Consider the following 23,205-nt stretch of genomic DNA (forward strand, 5'->3'; position numbering starts at 1 on the left):
TTAAAATTGTAAAGCTGTTAAAGGTGTTTACTACTACTCTGTCCATCCCTTAAGGCCCGCCTCCCAAAAAAGCCCAGTCTGCTCTGGTCAGCTCTCACAAGCCTGAGCAAGCGCTGACCACCATGTTTCTGCATCGGCTATGCTGGTGGTCTTGCAACTATGACTATGCGGGGGGGCAAGGCTGAGGGCTGTAACAAGAAGACATGGAACTTACTTACTAATCTTACTTTAACATTATGGACCTTTAAATTTCATTGCTATTTGATTTGATACAAAATAATTGCAGAATGTAGTGTCAGTGAGGTACAAAATATACTGATACAACTTTAATCTTGTTTTTAATACAGAAATTTAGCAGGGCCTTTTGTGATAGTTGTATAAACTCCACCTTCCTTGTTTTTTCATGTGTTTCCATGTAAAAGATCTAGCTGATGTCAAATAAATTATGAAATCCCCCCTGATGCTCCACAGAATCAACAAAAGGAGAAAAAAAGTGACTTGTGGTGCATTTTTTATTTCTTCAAAACACACAGATGGCTGACGTACAAATACACTACCAACGATAGTTTGCAGCACAAAAAATGCCCCAGCACAGCTTCCCTGCTCTTTGGCGCGGATTCTCTGATCTCTGAATGGAGGAATGAAAAAAAAAATTGCCTCATTTAGTACCCTGATGATGAAGATGAAGAGTGCCGTCCAACATTTCACTCAATAATCTTCCATAGGTGTTAAACTAGGTGGAGTTCAAAGGCCTTAAGTATCACTGTATACAGTATAAAGATTAAATACAGGCACTCAATGTATGCCTCATCAAATCACATGAACATATTCAAGTTATTTTGGACAGTTTAATAGTCTACCTAAATATACTGAATGGTGTCATCAGGTATCATATACTAATTACTATATATCCAAATGGGTTTTATTTGAAAGTAAGACTGTTACAGCTGTGAGTTTGAAAATGTGCTCCCATCCCAGTAAAGTCACCGTGGCTGCTGTCACAGAGTCTCAACAGTTGGTCCATTATTCACTGTCAGATTTGTCTCTAGGTGACATCATCACTACAGTCTGTCTCTGTGCTGTTCAGCTGGTGAAACTTGTTAGAACTCACAAATTCAAATGGAGGTCTGTGATGTTAAAGGAAAGAACATATGTGAGGTCTTTTGGGTGGATTTTTCGTTTAGACTAAATTGCGCTGTAGGCGAGGTCAAAGACCCCTGCATGCTGAGGAAATTTCTTTTAATCACCATAATATGTCCAATATACCACCAGCACTACACTTTGATGTTAATTTGAAGTGATAGCAGTAATGAAACGTGTTTCTGTGCTGATAAGGCAGGACCCTCTCCATCTTCACATTTGTCTTATTAATGATCAAAAAGCACATTAATCATAATGTGTTATCATTTATAAGGTTGTTTTGAAACAAGAGCAGTTGTACCAGAGCTCAGGAGCCTGCTGACGCTTAATGAGCAGAGTGTTATTAGCTTATGTAACAAAGAGAAATATGGAAAGAAGCGCTTGAAATGCCACATCCTTTAGTTCTCATTGTCTTTCTACATAGTCTCTACTAGTTAATGGATTTTACACATACAGACCATTTTAAAGTTAACACACTGTTTTGTGCTCATTAGCAGCAAGAATTTTGCCATGCTACATTACAGGAACTCCACTGAAAGTCTTTTTCAGTGTCAAAATAAGACTGTGGGCTTGAAATGTGGCATTGAGTTTTGCAGCCTTGCCTTTCCCAGTGCTGTCGTTCCAAGAGCTCTGAATCTCTGTACACGTATTGTTTCCTCAGGTTGGACAAACAGTCGACCAATTAGAGCTTTGTTTGCGGAATGAGTAATGCCAACATCACAGTCCTATATACAGTAGCTATCGTGTGAGGTATACCTACAACGATATAGCTTACATTTAATATTTCTTTGGTCTCTGGAAACATATGTTAACTGTTTTGAAGATGTTCTCACGTTCTGCCACAGTTTCTGTGTCACCTGAGACAGGTACACCACTCTTTACTGTTTGGTTAAGGCAAAACAAAACCTCCCAATCCTGGCCCCAGTCACAAATCGACCAACATTAACAAGATGCCAGACTTAATAAATTGAAGTGAAACCAAACTGTAGTTCAGTTTGATTATCAGACCAATACAGAGAACAATTACAATGGATGTCATTGGTGCCTAGGGTTGGATACCATTCCCATTTGAACCCATACCAGTACCCAATGGTACCTTTTTTTGGTACTTTACTCTATCTGTAAAAACAAAAAAAGTAGTTTCAGTTCTAACCAGTTAAATCATTCACTTTAAAAGTACAAGTAAAATTAAAATTATGCATATACTTACATGTATGTGCAGTATATATTATAATATTGATAATTGGATCCAAACTAAAAATGTGCTACATTGTCTCTGATGCAGCATGCAGTCTGCAAAGTAACTATTAACTAAAATGATCAAATAAATGTAGTGCACTTAAAAGTACATTATCTACCTCTAGATTCTAGTGGAGTAGAAATCTAAAGTAGAAGAAAATGGAAATACTCAATTAAAGTAGAAGTACACCAAAATTGTTCTGAATTGCAGTACTTAGTTACCTTCCATCACTGCTAATCTGCCTCAAAAGACTTTACAAATCTGTACAACATATGACTGTCTATCCTTAAACCATCAATTTGGATAGGGGAGAATCATCAGGGAGAACAAGATGGACTAGCAGACATTCAGTTGATACTGTATAGACAGAGTAGACAACAACAGTAATAAGAATACACTATATAAATCAATTACAAGCAAATATGAAAAATGATGTGGATCATATAAGATGTTGAGCCACTTTCAGGTGTCACTCAGGACTCAAGACTCAGAATACCTTTCACAGAGGGGGAGAAGAGATGAGAAGCTAGGAAAGAACGAGAAGTTGACTGTAGACAACACATGATATTAGAACAGTTATTGCCAAAGATAGAAACGCTGGTTGTGTGAAGCATCAACTGTAGGGGAATGACACAAATTCTGGTTAAAGAAAGAGGAGAGAACCCCCAGTAATGAAATACCTGCTGTCTTCTCCAAAGGAGCAACTACAAACTACTTTGATGCTGGGAAGAGTTCCGATGTTCCTTTAAAACAACAAAGTTTGAGGGTTCTTCTTTAGAGTTACCTATATTCAAACTTTTCTTCATTAGGATTTCAACATGTATTTTAAGACACCAGTTTGAAGTTTATACCACAGGATCACAGTCATCATCATATATACAATTTAGCTGTTTTCATAGAACATACTGCGTGTGATATACTGTATCTCATGTATATTGTAGGTCAGTACCACAGCAGATTAGATTTGAGATCACCTAGCTGTCCCTCCAGCACATGACTGATGGAGACAGTGACTTGGGACAAGAAGGCTGATTGAAGGAGTAATGAGCTGTAACCGACAGCCGGTGCTGCAGGGACCGGAGGAGACGCTCTGCTCCTTCCACTCCTCCCCCACCAGCCACCCTGGGAGCAGTATAGTCGTTTCCTCATACAAGATCCACTTAATTTCCCTTCTAAAAGTTTTAATATGTACATGCCCACTCCTACCCTCTCGCCCCAGCATCTGCACACTCACTCTCTCTTTTTCATGCCTCCAATTAAACTTCGGCCACCTCGCTCTCTGTTAGTAATAATCCCTCAATTTCCTCTTCATCTCTGCCCTCCGGCCTTCTATACCTCTGTCAGCTGAGCCGTCCATATTCTGTTGTTCCAGCAACGTTAAGTTCGCAAGCCATCGTTGTTGTTGCATCCCAGAGCTTGTAGTAATCACAACAAAAATGTTTACATTCAGAATAATCAAAGGTGAGTCCTTTACCATCCATATTTGTGGGTCTCTTATATCATCTTATATCAGTATCAAATCCCACTTCCTCTTGCTTTTTGTTCAGTCTTTTGCTCCAAGACAACTTATTCCAAACAAACTTGTATTTTATCCTGTACTAGCTGTAATAGCTGTACTTTGGGTTATGTTAGCATGTGCACATGCTAAACAAGGCTGTATAACACTCTAAATGTTACATGCTATCCACCTTGTTCCTTGCCCCCGTGATACCTCATACAACTTATAGGTGTGACTTTCAGGGCCTCCTGTTACCTAATCAGAACCAGCCTTTTCCGTGCTACTGGGCCCTTAATCCACTTTCTTAGAGCAACATCGGCATGTTACCATTGTTACTGTAAGCATGTTGGCATACTGTCTGTTTAGCTTTTATCCCAAAGCACTAATGTTTCTGAGCACAGCCTCACAGAGCCACCAGCATGGCTCTTTGTCTCTGCCCTCGCTCTCTATTTATGTTTGTGTGATTAAAATAGGGCCCTAAGTATCTGTCAAAGTGTGATTGACAGAGAGGCAACATTTACAATGAACCAAATGTGAACTAAACTGGAGTGATAGCAGTTTTACATTGGCTACACTGGTCCTGTTCGTCACTCAGTTTTTACATATATCTATATAGAATATCTTCCAAATCACCTGGTTCATGTAACGAGTGAGTTGTTCACCTGAAAAGCCTAAAAAAATGTATTCTCTTCTAAATTATTGCTTCTCAAGTCTTAGGAAATATTTTTCTGTAATAATAAAACAAGCTGTGTCTGTCACTTCTGGCTGACTCATGCTTTTCAATTTATTTTCCAAGCTTGGGTCATGGCTGAGATAATTATTGTCCTACTTTGACAGTGTTCTACGTTCAGTTTGCAGTACTTACATTAACACTGATTTGATATGTTTTCCTTTGAATGGCGAAGGTGTAAATGCACCTCTAATTAGTGACTACCGCTGGATGTGTCATCTGGCTGCAGTGCATTCAGCAGACATTTCATAAACACCAATGAGCTTAAGGTGAGACCAGATTTGACAAGATATCACCCAAGCCTTGATGGAAAGCACTCTAAACTGACCCCGTGCCATATTCAAACATTTCAGCCTCATAGCAATGTATTGAGCTTGTATAATGCAGTCTTTCAGTGAGGTCTATGGGGTGTAATATGCATGCATCTGTATCCCTGTATGATTCCCCTCTTGAGTTTGTCACAGGGATGAAATTTAGCTTAATTGATACTCATTTTATACATCATTTGCATGTTCTTATAGGAATATTAAACATTTTCCAATTTAATGATTTACTGTCGGTCTCTCTGTCTTATTCTTGTTGTGGGGAATTCATATTTTTGGGATGAGAAAAAAGAAACAAGCCAGAGGGGAAAAATCTAGAGTTCGAGTTCATACACTGTGATTATATGCATTTGAAGAATCATTTATTCTCATCACAGTGCAAAAATCAGAATCAGATCAGAATGGTGAAGTCCCTTTTTGATCATTTGAGAACACTATCATGGCTTTTCTGAGGCACGTTGTGGATCAAGAATTCAAAAGATACTGCTATGACCAAATTCTCCTCTCCTCTCCTATCCTTCTCTTTTCTTCCTTATTGCTCCCTTCTCCTACCTTCCACGCCTGAGGGATTTTTACATCTCCCTGCACAGGGGTTGGGTGGAATCACGCTCTCCCTGATGCAACCTCCTGCTTGGTCTGAGCTCTGTTTACTTTGGCCCGTCTGCCTGTTTCTGCCAGACTCCATTTTTAGTTCTTCATCTCTGTTTATGTCTGGGGATTCACCATATCCCTTTTGCATCAGACACAGGCGAAATCATAAACAAAATCTTTAATCTGCGCTTCAAAGGATATTCAAAAGTAATTGCAGAACACGGATTGGATTGTGTTGTATTGGGGAAACAATGATATATCTGTGTTTCTGACAAACAGCAAAGGGCTGGCACCTGTTCTATATCTATGGCTGGCACATTCTCTACCAATGCAGATTGTGCATATTATGAGCTGCGTTCAAACAGTTGCTGATCATTAAAACTTCAGAACAAGTTATCCTGGTTACATCCTTCCTCCTCTTTGTTCCTTGAGTGCCAGGGACACTCAGGGCCCGTTGCTGTTCTTTAAAGAGACATTAAGTCACACTGGTGTCATGAGGGATCTTATTATTCTGCAGCATCAGGAAGACCCTTTGAATGTGAGTGCCAAGGCTTGCAACACAGTCAGGGTGGATCAATTGTTGGATACAGATTCCCAATCCATGTGTGACTTTTTCTTTTGGAAAATTGAATTTGCTTCCAGGCAAAACTAAATCACTAATACTTGATCGTGACAGGCTCAATGTGGTAGCTTTAGGACAAGAGTAGCTTTTACCTTGTTTTTTAATTCTTTCACTGTAAACTTTCAACCAGTTGAATTGAATCAACTCATAATTTTTGAGTCACCTAATAGAATATTTTCTTCTTTTTTTTTTTGTCAAAGTCATGTTGTGTAATTCCAACAGTTAGACCCACTTCAGACTTCAAACCTCATACCTTTCAAGATGATGAGTTTGGCGAAATATCAAGTACTTCACTAAACAAATCAAATGCGGTTGTTGTCAGTTGTTACATTATTTGCTTATTATCTGATCTTAGCATGGTTCCCAACATGCACTGCATGTGGGTAAGAAATTCCTTTTTTTTTTTTTTTTTGGAAATTTTCAAAAAGTGACTTTGTGTAGCCTTCCTGTATGTCTGTCTTGAACAGTCAAAACAATCAATCTGTTGTTTGCTCGATCTTTAAGGTCATATTGAAAACATTAATTTTTTTATAAAACAGCTTGTAGGAAGGTGCAGAATTTTGCTTAAAAGCATCATTATAATTGTGCATTAATAATTTCACCATGTTTGTCAGGTCTGAAATTATTTTGTTTACCTGTGTAAGAATTCTGACAGTTGGTTCCAGCTTCTACCAATGTCTGTCAGCCAATAGTATGATGCTGTTAGAATCACGTGGTATCAAGCGTTAGTTGCAAGTTTGTGGAAAATAATGGAAAAATGGCACTGCCCTAATGTTAGCTTGCTGGCGTAGCTTTAGCTACAACAAACAGCTGTGTTTTGATGTGAAAGCAATGGAAGGGGGAGATGGAATACCATATTAAGTGGCTGAATGTTATCAACAACACCTTTTTAAGTTTGTTTAACCTATTTACGTCTTAAAGCTGCACCAGTCATTATATTTATACGTTCAGTGGGTCAAATTTCGATAAGTAATGTCTCTAATAATGATGAACCCTTGTCAGCCAAAAAACCCATTGTGCCATATTTGCCTAAAACAAAACCACACAGATGGCCATCGAACTAGGTAAAGCATCTAGCAGTTTAAGTAGACAAAATAATGCAGCTTTAAACAGCATGAATTATATAGAAATATAAAAAAATATTGGCTCGATAGTGGGATATTTCAGCTATCAGTATCTGTGAAATTCTAGCTGATAATATGAAGCCAAATTGCTGTAATTGACTTGAACAAGTGAAGCATCTACGAACTCCAATCCAGTAGGTGGCATCAAAAAAAGAAGAGGAATGACAATGGAGCACAGTGTTGTCACGCTTGTGTAGTGTGCACGTCATGAGCTCGACTTGGGTAGAGCGCACATGGGTAGAGCCACACAGTTTAGACTAGAGAGCCAAAAATGACATTTTTTACAGTTTCAGAGGAAGACAAGACTATTGCAATCTGGAAAACATGTTCTGCAACTGTTCTGAGAGGAGGGAAAAGTCTACGAGTTTTACACAACAAATCATATTCTAGCTATGAAATATTAAATCATCCATCTTTGCTCACTACATCTGAGCCTTTCTACCCTCAGGTGTGAGTAAACTACAGGTAAAGAATCATTTTTGGAGATAAATAAATGTGAAATCATCTGTACTATTATCATTATCAGCCATAAGCAGGAGGATATTATCATTTATCAATATTGGCTAAAAGAAATCGATAATGTGCATCCCTACAATAAACTGGCATTTTGTCCTGTCTTGTTGGTAGTTGTTACTCTGATCTGTTTGTCTTTGTTGACAGAAGTAAGGAACAAACCAAACACACTATTCAGTAACTTATATTTTATGTTAACTTAATGTTTTTTACAGTGTAATCTCAGTTGCTTCTTTTCATTCAATATTCCCTGCAGTTTGTTTTGCACACACACACACACACCTGTTCTCCTCCAGGTGTGTGATTACTCGCAGTGTGCTCCAGCGCCGAGCTGCGTCGAGGCTCACTGCCAACCTGCTGTGACTTACAGCTGGCCTGACCTGTCGGAGCTAACCGCGCTCGGTAAACAATAGCCCCCACGCCAGACGCTTCAGAAAATACGACTGTGTTTCCCGCTGCCTGCCCCCTCCACTTTTGACTGTAACTCAGCCAAAATACACTTATCAAAGTGCTCAGTGGTTGTAATCTTTGAAGCTCTCATTTTTCATGCGAGTGTTTTACCCGTTGATTGTCTTTCTTGTAGGTCGTAAAACGTGCACTGTAGAGGCCAAACGTTTTTATTGCTTTGTCTGTTCTTTGAGCACCTCTTGTTTTCTTTCCAACTCTTATCAGCAGCTTTTCCCTGTCTGTTTTTTTCCCCCAGGTTTTGTATGCAGAAGAGTGCCAAGTTGGTGCCTGGGGTGACGTTAGACCTCATCGAGAAGTAAGTGGCACTTCACCGCCATCCTAAAAAAACAAACAGAAAATCTCTCTGTCGCAGCTCTCTCCCTCTTACTGTCTCTATCTGTCAGGAGGGTGCAGTCTACAGAGATCATTATCCTGTTTCCCTCCTGTCTGTCTCTCTCTGTCTGTCTTCCTGTCTGTCTCATTTGCTTTCTCCTCCTTATTGTCAGCTGTCTCTCTGTTGTTTTTCATCCTGCAGGTATAATTCTCTGCCTTTGTTTCTCCCTCGCAGCCAAAGCGGCAGTAGTTTGGCAGATTTAAAGCTCCACAATTCTTCAATAAACCTGTGGGTGCCGAGCGGTTCAGCGCAGAACATCTCTTGCTCCTAGGCACACACTCTCAGATATTAGCGATCAATATGGATGTCATATCCAAAGTTTTAGTACTTTCACAGAACCATCAGGGGTGGCTTTTCTTCTTTTTTCCCTGTACGTGCGGGGGAGTGTAAAATGACACCCATAAACTAAGTTGGTTGAGGTGACTTGGTTTTAGAAGAAGCAGGTAACTTGAAAGCTGACTGTCATCTCGGTGGGAAAAAACTACTATCTACTAAAATGTCTCAGCAGTCTGTCACACGCATGCACATACAGTACCTGCACAGCACACCTGTACCTTCCACTAGACTTTAATTGTTTTTTAAGTTGAGGGTTTGTGCAGAGACACTTTGCGCTCATCTGCTCTGTGTGTCCTCTAGAGCTGTTTTCTGTGTGTGTGTGTTTGTGTTCGTGTTCGTGTTCAGATTCCAGCTTGCAGGAGCTGTCCCACGATGATGCACTTTCACTTTCCTGCCCAAACTTTAGCCAGACAAACAAAATTGGTTTTCATACTGCTGTAAACTCTCGAGTAGTAACCTTTATTTACCTTTAGTGCAGACATTGTTGAAACAGGCTTTTGTAATGTGCCTTTCTATATTTTGATTTATAGTTTCACCTACATTATATCTTATCCTATTTTAGTAAGAAGTGTTCCCATTTTTGATCCACTCCCATTATAATTAGCCGTTGCTCCTGATTGCTTAACTCTATGGAAGCCCTAAAGGGCCATGCATTCATACATTTTATTTCCTCCGTTTTCCCGTAATAACGAGTTAATTTCATTTGTTTTCTTGAGATCTCAAATTATTATCTCGAAATAAAAACTGCCGTTTTCCCGAGATAGCGTGATAATTTTCTCGAGATCTCGAGATAACGAAACATTGTTTTCCCGAGATAACGATATAATTAATTCGAGATCTCGAGATAATGGCTGTGATATGATAGGCCTGAGATTATGGAGACGCCCGGGACCTCATAGCTGGTCAGCTATGTAGTTAACGACATCAGGCTCATTTGGATTGTGCAATATACTACACTATCATTTCTTTTCTCAAGATCTCAAATTAATTATATCGTTATCTCGCAAAAACAAAGTTTCGTTATCTCGAGATCTCGAGAAAATTATCCCATTATCTCAGGAAAACGGCAGTTGTTATTTCGACATAATAACTCGAGATCTCGAGAAAACAAATGAAATTAACTCGTTATCACGGGAAAACGGAGGAAATAAAATGTATGAATGCATGGCCCTTTAGGGCTTCCGTATAACTCAACACTTCATATCCGTTATCTTTTGTATCTTTGTAAATCCAATCTGGTGCTCTACACTAAAATGAGAGCGCAGATGTTCAAAGTTGTAGTGTGTGTTTTTTTTATGAATTAACAAACGGGTCAACTTTCAGAAAATGGATGACAGATAAACTTTTACCTTTAGATATGTACTATAACACAGAATGTAATTCCTCTTAAGCAAGAGCTTGTTGACAATGAGTAGGAGGACAACGTAAGAGATGATGAGACAGGCACATGGGCTACGAAGGCTACTAGCTAGCATTTAGCCAATGTCACACACAAACAGCTCACTCTTCTCTGCTCATGTGTGAGTTTTCATGTCCTTTCAACTTGCTTCTCATGTTTCCACGAAATTAATAAGGGCTCTCCATAGTTAGAACATGTTCAACACCTCTAACATGCCTTATTTGTCACTGTTCTACATGTTTTACCACTTTATTATCTTTAACAATTAATCTTTTTTTTTACTTACTTTTTCTTTGATCTTTTTATTTTTCTGCCCATTTTGGCCTTTTATGCAGGAAATGCACTAGGAACTGTACACACATCTACTGCCCAGTGACTCTCAGTGCAGGAAGAGAAACCACTAGAGCTATGACGATAACCTTTGAAGAAATATTCCCTTTTTGCATTTGTCTTTCACTTTCATTCCACATTCTGCCTTCACAGCCACACCAACATCAGTGGGTGGGTTTGACAACATTGAAGCTCTCCATTCATGCTCAGGCTCCCATGTCCTCTTCATCTTTTATCACTTGTCTCACCAGAATAAAGAATGGGCTTCTGTGGAGAGGGGGGAAAGTAATTTATGACCCACGTCCTATAAGCCACAAACGTCAGAGACAGCGTTGTGGAGTGTTTTAACGTGATCTCATTCTTCTGTCAGGCATGAGTAAAACACTGATCAGAAACATCAAAGACAGGCAGTGTAACGGTGGTACGTCCTCAGAGTTTCATTCTAAAAGGTTTCTGTTAGAGACCAACAAACTGTCATCTGAATTCAAAGCTACAGTCACTAATCAATCATATGAAGTCAGCTCTGAACCAAGGCATGCTAAGGTAACACTCCACAATCCCACCGTGTTGTCGGTTTGATCTTTGTAACAGCCTCTCTGTATGTGTGGCAACAACATGACAAACAGAAAACACATCATTTTTCCTTTAGAGAAGGAACCTCCTCAGGCTGTAAGGTGAAACGGTCAAACACAGGTATGCTGCTATGTTTTATAAGATCCTGTGCTCTGCTCTTCAGACATACTGTATTGTATACCCAGCAGGATTTTGTATGGATAGCAAGCCAGTAAGGTTAAGAGAGTTCTGCAGCAGCAAAGTGCTGACCTTTTCTGTATTAGTCTGTATGTTCGATCGTTGTCAATTCCAAACAATGTTGAAAAACCATTAATAAAATATCAAATTCATGAGATACATGACCTTGAATTGACTCGCAAGAAAAGAAAATATTAAAAGTGGGATTTCATACTGAGGAAAAAAATATCGAGAAAATATCCATGGATACCATAATCCATAGTAAATAGAAAAGCAGAAAGTCTCCTTCATTAATATGCTGCAATTAAGTGAAGAGAGAAAAACGCTTAGTCTTACTCTTGATGTTTCAGCAGCTCTGAACATGACTGGAGGAGTGCTTTTGTTTTTAGTCAGTGGGGGCTGGTGGGATCCCTGATGCTTAAGTTGCAGTTTTGGTTCATTGCATGTCCAACATGCTGTCCAGAGGGCTGAATGTTGACCCAGCTGATGTCCCTTGGAGTTAAATAATGGATGGTCTCTGAGCTCATAAAAGGAAAATGCAACTATATCCATTTGCCATCTCACCTCTCTGCTCTAAAGTCAAACATTTTTCAAGGGATGCTTCATCACAACAGGAAACATCTCAGAATCAGCTGTTATTTTGTTACAAGATTAGTGCAGGTATTATTATGCTGATTAAATCCTTACTATATTAAAGCTTCAATAATCAAGATTTTTATAATAATAACAATAAAATAACTATGTCGACTAAAAAATGTTGCTTATTGTGATGCACTGACCCAACACTGCAGTTCTCCCCAGCTCTATGTAGGGTCTAACCCACAAACACTTCTCTCATTGTTGAGTCACAGCAGTTAGCTGTTTTTATTAAAAACCCTGATTAACCCACTGCACAGACAGACAAAATTAGCAACTAGCTGGTGAACATAGGAGAGCATCAAGCATTTGAGGAGCAGGATGTTTTTCTGAGGAAGAGAGAAAGATAAAAACGTATTTTATATTTGTCTTACCATTTGTCAGATGTACAGAAACATGCAGAAGGTATTAGAGAAAACAATTCTGGTGATCCATTTTCAAAGTCTGATCCACATTGTTTTCTCTCCCATGTTTATGAGTTCAGCCTCCTGTGGCCAAAATCGGCACGACAAAACCTAAACAAAAGTAATTTTTTTGCACATGTCAAAACTTTTTTTTGTTTGCAAAGATTTTTTTTTCACTCGGCAAAAAAAAGTTTAACCATCTCACCTGTTTCACAGATTAAAAAAAAAAAAAGTGAAGGAGCTTCGAAAGATTACCTTGGCAAAACCCTGTATTTCAACTGAAATTCAGATCAGACTGATGAAAGCTAACATTTCTTTGTGTCTACTTGATGTCTAAATAAGACAACACCATGTGAGCTGTGTAGTGTTGATGGCGTCAAATTGTTATCGTAGCTTGTCGTGCTTCTAAGTAGCTGAAACATTCAATGACTGTTGCTTTAAGTATAACTTGAACAATATGTTCAGTGTTAATCCACATAATCCAGAATAATACCCAATAATTTGGTTAAAAAGAGGCTTGCATTTAGTAATCTACCCCTAGAAATAGTTCACCTTCAGACACAGCCATTAGTCATGATACTTCTGGGACCTTGTCACTGTCCTGGACATACACATATATATGTATATATATATATACACCCACACACACATATATATACATATTTCTGGTACATTTTCACTCTTTTTCACTTGTTTTTTATATCCCTTTGTTTTTCTGGCAAAAAGCATAACTACAGTACATGAAGTATGTAGCAACCATATGTTTGAGCCATGATAAGCTACTGGTAGCTGCTGTAGCACATCTGCAGCTGTACTGACAGTTACTTTCCAGCTGACCTTGTGGTATCCTAGCAACAACAACACAAAATTCAAGCCAGGTTGCTTTTCTTTGGAGGCTTCAACAGAGAGATGCAGGGCAGTTCATTATTGTTCAGCCTTTACGACGTGTCTAGGATGATTGGTCTCAAATAGTACTCAAAGCAGCTTTGTTCCTTTTTCATCATTTTTGCTTTGTCCAAATTTTACTCGTGGGCAGAAGCAAGCAGCTAATGGGCATTACACTCGCTGTCCACTCACTGGGCACATATTCACACCTTTAAAGGTCATACACAATTGGAAAGCACGTGTCAAACACTCATTGCTCTTGAAATGTTACAGGCCTTTGTTGCAGAACGTATTCAACATAATGTCAGCATCGAGTAGCTGTGGATTAGTTTATTAATTTCATCATTCCTCTGTCTCTCCTCCATCTGTGCACCCTTCTGTCTCCTCTTCCCACATACATCCAACACACATTCTGGCCGTATCCAATCACAATAGCCTTTTAGATAAGCAAGTCACGACAGCGAGTGCACGTGGATTTCACCTGCATCAAATACACTACAGTCTTGAAATGAAAGAAACAGTGCGATCTCTCGAGACACAAGTGTTGTAGGTTGATCCCTGTTCTCAGCCGCCCTCTAAGTCTTTCACAGCCCCCCCCCCCTGGTGGATGATTTACTCACCAGGGGGTCTCTTGAGTAAAACTCCATTAAGGAATCACCTCACTGTGATGGCACCTCTGGGTATTTCTTGCCGAGGAGATACTTTGTTGATTCTGTAAGAGAATGCTTCGTACCCTCGCTCCACAGAGACGTCACAGCAGCAACCCTCAAGGTGGTAGAGATGTGGCTCCTTGTTGTAGTAGAAGTTTATTCATACAGTTGAGGCCTTTGTGACCTTCTAAATATCTACAATCTTAAGTCTTTGTCTATTCATCCAGCTGAGGTTAGACCTTGGCAGTACCTCATAATCCATTGTATTCACCATGACGCAAATAACAGGGTTCCTATGCAGTATGGAAAAGTATGTAATTTGATTTTTGTCATATCCAGGTCTGGATTGGTATGGGAGTAAGACAATTTTTCCCATAATATTTTCAAGAATATAAAATGTATCATTTCTAAAACAGAAAAAAAAGATCATACAAGCAGAGTGCCTTTGGAGGAGGCAGCCGAATAGACTGTGACTGAACTCACAGTCCTGTGCAGAGCTGCTGCTACACCTTAACGCCTCAGCCTGCAGGACTGCTCTGCGGGAAAGGCCTTATAACCATACCAAATCTTGAGATCTGCAACCCATATTAGTTTAAAAGAAAATGCAGCAATATTTTGAATTGGCATATATACATAGCATGACAAATAACAAAGATATTAAATTAATTAATTGAATCAATTAATTATGCAATGGTGTAGTTATCAGAAAAGAACATTTTCTTTTCTGCGTAAGGAAACCTTGGTTGCGTTTATCCTCATTTCCATGGACAGGCTGCAAAAATGCCGTAAAAATGTTATCATCTAACATTTTTACAACTCATTTTCACTTTGTTTTCTTTTTTTTAAGACTAAAAGAAATGGGGGTGAAACAATAATACAATATTATCAATTCAATATGTTAGGGGGAAATAATACAAGTATAGGTCTCACTGGTTAGTTTGCTTGCACAGTGGAACACATGACAGTGGAACGTCATCCAACTCTTTGATTAGGAATATGGACTGAACAGCCACAAAGGGTAAATGCGTGTTTTCTGTGGGGTTGCTTTACAATCCAAACATTACTCCTGGTTACCAAGCGGGAAAAGAAAGCAGCATAATGACATACATAGTCAGAATACATACAAATCCAACCTCTTATAGCCAGCCTGCAGTGCTTCAATGTGGCTTTTCGAAACTCCTCATGTGGATTCATTTGTCATCTAAAGATTTTGTAATCTAGAGGTATACTGCAGTTTTGTAGGCGTGACACACAGTGGGTCACATACATTTTAAAACCATGTAGCGTTTTTACTTGTTAGATTTTTTTAGTATGACTGGCCACAGTGTGGATTATCTCTGTCTTCACATTTCACAACATAAATTCATAAATTGATAACAAACAAGACTCTAATGCCTCCCTTAAATAGTCAGCTTTGATTATATTATATACATTATATATTATACTATCTTTTCCCTTTTCCATTATAAGTAAAGTAGATAATTTCTCGAGCAATGGGTTTCCACTCATATTTTGTCTTATCTAATATTTAATACATTAATGCTGTAAACTTATTATGTCATGTTTATTGGAGAATCAGCTGACTGCAACAACTGGCAGCAACTTTTGTTTGAAGTGCTTTTACATAGATGAGTTGGAGTAGGAAAGGGGCAGTGCTTCCATTTTCTTTCTTTCTTTCTTTCTAAAAATATCGATTCACGTAAGAATCGCAATTCTTATCTCCCACAATTATCAATCTATTCACAAATGTCATAAAATGTCTAAATGTTAATTTATAGCGGGTTGTTGACAGAACGAAAAAGGAGAAAAGAGTTTGTCCCGAAGTTCATCTTCAACCTTTATTTAATGACTGGATAATCACCTTTGCAAGACAAACATTAAGCAGGCCACGTGTGTGATTACTTCTTATGCCGTCAAATTAATTAGTTCATTAATTAATGCTGTTAACTTTTTAAAATAAGAAACTGCGGATTGTTTAGCTTTATTTCCAGTTGTGTCTCCTTGTATTTTACCAGATTAAGGACCCCAATTAAACGTTTAGCACACAATAAACTGGAGTAAAAGACTGAAAACAGTGCCCCCTTTTTCTATTCATTCAATCAATAATCAATTTTGAATCGTGAATTGTTTTCTTTCGGAAATCGATTCAAAATTGGATCTGACACCGAAAAATGGAAATCAAATCGAATTGTGAGATTGCCAAAGATTCACACCCCTAATGAACAGGATGAACGATACACTTACACTTCTCAAGAGAGTATACAGTAGGTGCTATACAAAATCAAATGATACTGAGATAGATACTTGAAACGGAACAATGTAGCACAACTAACAGCTCTGAGGGCATTTGTCCAGCCTGTCCAACAATTCATCCATCTATCTGTCCACCCCTTCACCAATACACCGTCCTTTTCACTCCTCAAATATATTACACTGGATACTGAGCAAGGATATGAACTGCTGAGTGTTCATCCTTAGTGCTGACTTGCTGAACACCTTTGGCAAGCACTCAAAGTGCTAAGGAGCTGGCCGGCCTTCACAGTTATACAGCAGGACTGTACCTGCCAGGAGCTTCAGACCTGCTATTATTTGTCACTTAGGTTTGGGGCAGTGAAAGGTCAGACACTCTGTGTGTAGTAAGAGGTCATTTGTTAGGACACTGATTGGCTTCACAAGCTGGCTGAAGTGTTTTCTAATGTAATAGTGTTTAGCAAATGATGTATTGCCATATAATAGTAAAGTTTATTTTATTGTCTGATGATGTAAATAACTATATTTAATACTTCAATCACAAGACAAAGACGTGCTTCCTGCATTGCTCCAGTGCACCAACTAATGATGATAAACCCACAGTGGAAGCTTAATGTTGGAAGTGACAGTGGGTGATGACATTTCTGAGATGGACAGAAAATTGGAAGAAAACACTTGGGCCTGTAACTGTTGTGCAATAAGTCTCAGAATTTCTGACCCAGTCATCCCAAGCTGCTCTTATTCCTGCACACAAATGAAGAAGCTGAAAGTGGTTGCAGTTACAGTTCTCATCCTCGTGCTCGTTATCTTTTCATCTCACGGAAACAAAAGGTTAGCCTAACTCTAACCGTGTTTGTACATTGAATGCTCATGAATCCTCGGGCTATCATGTTGAAAACAAATATGCACGCCGAGACACGTCATACACTTGTCTTTCATTTATACCACTTTTGTGTTTCAAAAATGCAGTGAAAACTTTTGATTTTGACCACAGTGTTGGCACATTTCTTTTAAACTTTATTCAAATATGGTGTGTAGCCAAAGCTCTGTTGATGAATTGGTAGGCGTGTTTCACAGTGCTGTTTTTGGATTGATGACCAAGGATTTCACTCACAAAGTCACACACTGACAGGTACCTTTGCTCTTCACAAATGACCGGTCTGCACTGGTTAGAATTTTGACTTTGTTTTAGAGGTAAAGGGAGTGAGCAAGCACACAGTGTTCTCCACGTAGAGACAGGGGAATCCCTCCTCTCTCCCAGACAATACAATAAATGACCTCCCAATCCTTTAATCTTCTCTTCTTCTGTAGTCTCTTACACATACAAACACATCCTTGTCTGTATGTAGCATTGTGAGTAGTAAAACTTCTTAGAGGTGCTTTCTCTCATTTATCCTTTCCCCACATTTTTATATTCCTCCCTTTTTCTTACTTGAACACCAATGATTCTGTTGTTCACATAACCTGAAATAGCTGTGATATTTCTCTCACTGTTTTTACATAGTGTTCACTAAAAGGCAGGTGCCTAGGTGTGGTAAAGGTAATTTTCTCCGTTTTGCTTCAGTGATTATTGTCACATCATCTTGGGCTGTGTCTGAAAGAGATTTCCCTGCTCTCATTTCCACGGTGTTCCCATGGAAGGAAAATAACAATAGCACTCAAATCTGCAGTGCCAGACTGCCAGTGGAGGCGTTTCTGTAAAAACAGATGTATGTTGAGCAGGTTTACACATCCCATTATCCTGTATTACGCATTACAGATATACAGCTATGTGGATACTGTGCTGTAATGGTTGAACACCAATGATACACTTAATGTCAGATTTCAGTATGTCAACGAAATGCTTCATTCTTCTCTGCTCGCGCATGATGTTGCTCAGTGTGTCTCAGTATCTCCTGTGCAGACATGAATGTCGATGTACAAATGAATATTCAAACTTGAACTCATTGTTAGTCTCTCCGAGTACGTGCCTAAGTGCCTGTAAATGTAAATCTCTTCAGATGTGTTGTGGTAATGCAACCAAGCAGTTTGCTACTTTGTGCTCTGAGTCAGCTTTGTGACTTACAGTGAGCACGACTGACACTGTGCCATCTGTGTTATGTTGTGTGTGGTGCAGGATCCCTGGCAGGCTCAACGACAGACGCACTCCCCTCGGAGAGCTCAACTGGATCTTCACAGCCATCACTGACACCATTGCCTGGAATGTGCTGCCTAGAGGTGAGGCTTTACATACACAGACACGTGTTAGGGATGCACGGTTTAATTTTTTTCATCAAATATCAACATTTTATTGTCCCCTGTCCCCACTTTGACAGAAGCTATTTAGATTATTACAACTTGGTTCCTATTTTTTCATTCCATTGTTATATCATTGCACTCATGTAGAGTGTTTAGTAGCTCTGTTCTGCTCTTTTGGGTTTGGGGAAGTTGACACTCCAGTAACGCCAGGTAACAATACCTGATATACCTGTATAGAATACAGGGTTATGTTAGCATAAAATAAAAGGCAGAGCAGACGTTTTTCCTTTCTTATTTTTAATACTAGCGCTAACTAGCTCCACACTACAATATAAGAGCAATGCTACATCTTGTACTTGAATCATCAGGTGATGTGGTGATGAGGTCGCTGCCTTTTTGTTTACAACATGTAGCTTAAGCCTCAGTCTTTCAGCATGATATCATGTATTTAGCCATCAAATGCATATTCAAGACCCCTTTACAAACATTTCATTTTACAGAGAGTCAGCTTGAAACATTAAAGTCAGCCAGTGACAGCATTTTCAACCATTTTGCGGAGCTAACATTCGCTTGATTAGCTAGCTGGCTAAAGCTTATTACATCTGTCGGCAACAGTTTTCATTTCAGTCGGCAAAATCAACAGTTATCAGCAGGGAATGGCAAGCTTGTCTTTGTCTACCTCTGTTTGAAATCAGCAACCTGTTGTTTAAAAAATTGTGGCACCGCTGTCATTGTAAGTTGCATATCTCTCGTGTGAGAACAGAAAACTTGGCATTAACTAAGGAGGCAGGGCTTACCAAACAGTCAGTTACACAGGTGTCTCAACCTCTGGGACTTTGTTTTAGCAATAGAGTTGTGTAGGGATGATGTATTTTTGTAGGCCAACACAGAAGTAAACATGGCCCTGGTTCCCTCGACAAAATGCCTATGGGATTTTTGAATTGGATTTTGGATTATCGCAGAAAATAAACTCTGTGGCACAGTAACACTGAGACACAAGCTTATGATACTGACATGTTTTGTTGAGCAAGATAATCGTCACAGATGAACTTTTGTGATTTTTGTAGCGTAAATTAAAACGCTTGAAGTAAAAAGCTAATGTTGGACTATAAACAGACTACACTGTGGTCGTATGTCACCATACATCACCACCACTGAGCTCCTTACTACACAGTTACTATACACATATCAATCTGCAAGTTGTAAAGTTAGTTAGTAACTAAAGTCAGCCTGACAAGACGACTAGTGAGTAGATGCATCTCCATGTTCTGCATGATGACATTTCGACAGCTTCTGTTGTCTGATTTAGCCACCAGTTAGCAGCTGCTGTTTTTAAGACATGTAAGCACTTTATAATTAATTTGTAGGACGTTTAATGATGTATTTTATTTTATAGAACAAAAAATTTAAATATCTTTAGCCTATGGTAACCACAGAGCATTCAAAGAACTCATTGACTTTGAGACGAAGGAACTGGAAGTGCATAAATGCTCACTGGAAATCTGTTAGCATTTAGGGTTTTAGGACTCATTACTACAGCACTAGAAGCAATGGCCAAAACTATTAGACCCAAGATGAATATAAAACTGGGATGAACTGGAATCATCCTTTTTAAAGCAGAAAAGCAAACAAACAAGAACGCTGTTAATACTGGTGTTGAAGGTGGTGGAAAGACAAACTTTTGAAGACAGCTAAAGGCACACTAAAGTTGTTAAACTGAAAAAAAATCTATCTCTATTTCAACATGTCTAGCCAGTGATGAAAAATGGAATGACCTGTGTGTTTCAGCTCAGGGAGTCCAAATTAGGGCGCCTTGTAAGACCATTGCAGCAGTGAAGCATCAGCAATATGAAAACCTAAGAACGTCCCCAGAGGTTGAAAATAGTCAAGATGTTGATATGAAATGCCAGAAGTGCAGTCAGTGCAGGTCGGCTCCTCAAATGGAGATTAATTGTGTTTGGAGTATCCAGCTCAGTAATTGGGGATATCATTTTAACCATGATTTGGAGACCATAAAACAACTTAGCCCGCACATACACACCCAGGCAACACTCTGTATGGTCACAACACACAAACACACACACAGGCTGGAACTAATCATTACCCGCAGGCTCAGATGGGCTAGACGAAAATACTCTCCTGTCTTCCTTTTTTGACACCTACTTTACTTTTGCATACAGCTCATATACTCTCTCTCATTGCTCACCTATCTCTTGTATGCAACACACACACTCACACTGAGACTCCCCTGAGACAAACTGTATCCCAGCTAGAATAGCAATGTGACAACGCTGATGGCTGCCGAAGCCTTTTAAAACCTCGGGGCTCTGCTGTTAATGAAGCAGCCCACATCAGAAAGAATCCCTGTAATGAAGGCGCTGCGCACCTAATCCAAAACACACTCCCACATATGCACGCACACACACACAGTAGCACAAACACTTCAACATTTAAACAGCGGAACACATACAGCAGGGACATGAGTTGTCAAACACTGTCTCTCACATAATATCCTCACACACACACACACATTCACTCCCTCACACAAACAGGGGAATCACAGTCATAAGATAGAGATTGTCGTGGGATTAGCCTGGCCCCATTAGAGTGAATTAGTGAATACATTATTGAGCTGATGAAAATGTGACCTTGACTCATCACTTTAATCTACATATCACTGTCCTCCTGTATTCTGTAAGCATATACACCAGCTACCCCATTTTTACTCTAAAGTGGCCATTATTCTTATTAAACTTCTCTCTTTTACCCAGTTTGATTAACATTCACTCGTTCATTGCCCCATTTTCCTCACTTGTAATCACGTCTTTGTTTTAATTTTATTCATTCGCCGCCCTCTTCTGTCCCTGACATGATGAATCATTCCTTCTTGGTCTCTGTGTCTTTAGATTTGTTCCAGAAACTGTTTCGTCAGGACCTGCTGGTGGCCAGTTTGTTCCGCAATTTCCTGTTAGCAGAGAGGATAATGAGGTCGTACAACTGCACACCGGTCAGCAGTCCTCGTCTGCCCCCTACATACATGCACGCCATGTGGTAAGAAACACACTAACAGAGCTTCATGTACGCACATACACAGATGTCCTTTGCTTTGTGGAGCAGAAGGCAGGAAGAAGAGGAAGAGTCATCCGCACTGAAGTCAAGGGATGACCACATTTTCTAACAGATACATTCTTTGATATAACAAGAGGCAGTGTTGTGATGGTACGTTGCTGTATGTATATTTAATGTGCAAGTGATTACTTTTAAAAAACCATCAAGAGATTACGAAATGCCATGAACATGGTCACCTATACACAAATGTTCAAATTGCCTCTGGGCTTGTTAAGCTGTTGACTGCAGCTAGTAGCAGTGTGTTTTGTTTTGTTGTATGTATGTAATTTTGAGAACAGACATATTTATAGCGGTGCCAACTACTCCACTATAGAGTTAACAAGCTTAAAGTAATACTGTAACATTCTTGGAAATGTGTTCATTAGCTTTCAGACCCTCAGAGGAGAAGATTGATATCAATTTTACCTGTGTGCATTTAGCACAGGTTTTGGTCTCAGACAAGTTTAGTCTGGCTAAGCAAGACTAAGACTGGGCCTAACAGCTAGCTTGTTTCCTCAAATGTGAATTCCACCATTGTTATATTATCTTCTCCTCCAGCGGTTCTCAAACCTTTCCACATGACGGACCCCTAAATTGACACAAGTTAGATCATGGACCCTGCATTTAAATTTTGTCTTCAAATATTTAAATACAGAATGTAACCCCTGGGGGTCCCTGGATTCCACTTTGAGAACCTCTGCTTTCCTGTATTCACTTTATCTTGTGACTTAAGCACGGGTAGACATCAAAAACACGATGCTCTGGTTTGACAAGGAGATGACTTGGTGATCCCACTGGAGCCAATTACTGACCAGTAACAGCTGGGGTTGGTGGCTGTATGCAGCATCTCCGTATCACTGTCCTCACAGATATGTAACGCTTTCCTGACTCTCAGCAAAATCCAGACGAGCCTTAAATGTTTTAGTGGCCAACTTGCTTGCTAACAATTACAACAACACGAAAAAGACCATAATTTACAGTTAATAGTTAAAATTTTCCCCTTTCCTTGGAGGCTGTGACCAGTTGTTTGGGCTAAACTAGGCTTACACCATCCTGGATCAGTCTCTTTATTGAATATACAGGCATGACAAAGACATTTATCTTTATCTCTAAACTGTCAGTACTAAAGTAAACAAGCACATTTGTCAAAAATGATGACAAACTTAAGAAGCCTGTTTTTTCATTTTTGCACAGGTTGCTAATATTGTACTTTTTACACCTGCTACAGTGCCAACAGGAAGTTAGCTCTCATTCAGCAAGAAACATATCATGCTTGTAGGATTATACACAATATTATTGCCAGGAGCATCATAGTCTGACCTCAGATGTAGAGCATGACTTCTCATTTACAACCACAAATGAATTCATATAAAAAGAGGACTAAAGGGATAAATGATAATGGACTTGCATTTATACAGTGATTTTCTAGTCTGCCGACTACACTGATGGCACAAGGCTGCCATGCAAGGTGCCAGCCTGCTCATCAGGAACGATACAGCGCCTCCTGACCAAAACACTCCACGATATTTCTGTGCTCAACAATTCCATTTAGTATTGTGCCTAAGGCTACCTCGACAAGCAGCCAGGGGATCTGGGG

General features: G+C 39.3%; 1 protein-coding gene across 6 annotated transcripts in view; it reads left to right on the plus strand.

Moving 5' to 3' along the window:
* Nucleotides 1-23,205, plus strand: part of rptor (regulatory associated protein of MTOR, complex 1) — a 193,877-nt gene that overhangs the window by 81,596 nt on the left and 89,076 nt on the right. For all 6 annotated transcript variants that reach the window (XM_073474586.1, XM_073474594.1, XM_073474612.1 and 3 more), the window contains exons 8-10: nucleotides 8,485-8,544; nucleotides 18,379-18,479; nucleotides 21,407-21,551. In XM_073474586.1, coding sequence (XP_073330687.1) covers nucleotides 8,485-8,544; nucleotides 18,379-18,479; nucleotides 21,407-21,551 — 306 coding nt within the window. The remainder of the gene's footprint in view (nucleotides 1-8,484; nucleotides 8,545-18,378; nucleotides 18,480-21,406; nucleotides 21,552-23,205) is intronic.

Source organism: Pagrus major, chromosome 1, assembly GCF_040436345.1.
Source record: "Pagrus major chromosome 1, Pma_NU_1.0".
NCBI classification, from domain to species: domain Eukaryota; kingdom Metazoa; phylum Chordata; class Actinopteri; order Spariformes; family Sparidae; genus Pagrus; species Pagrus major.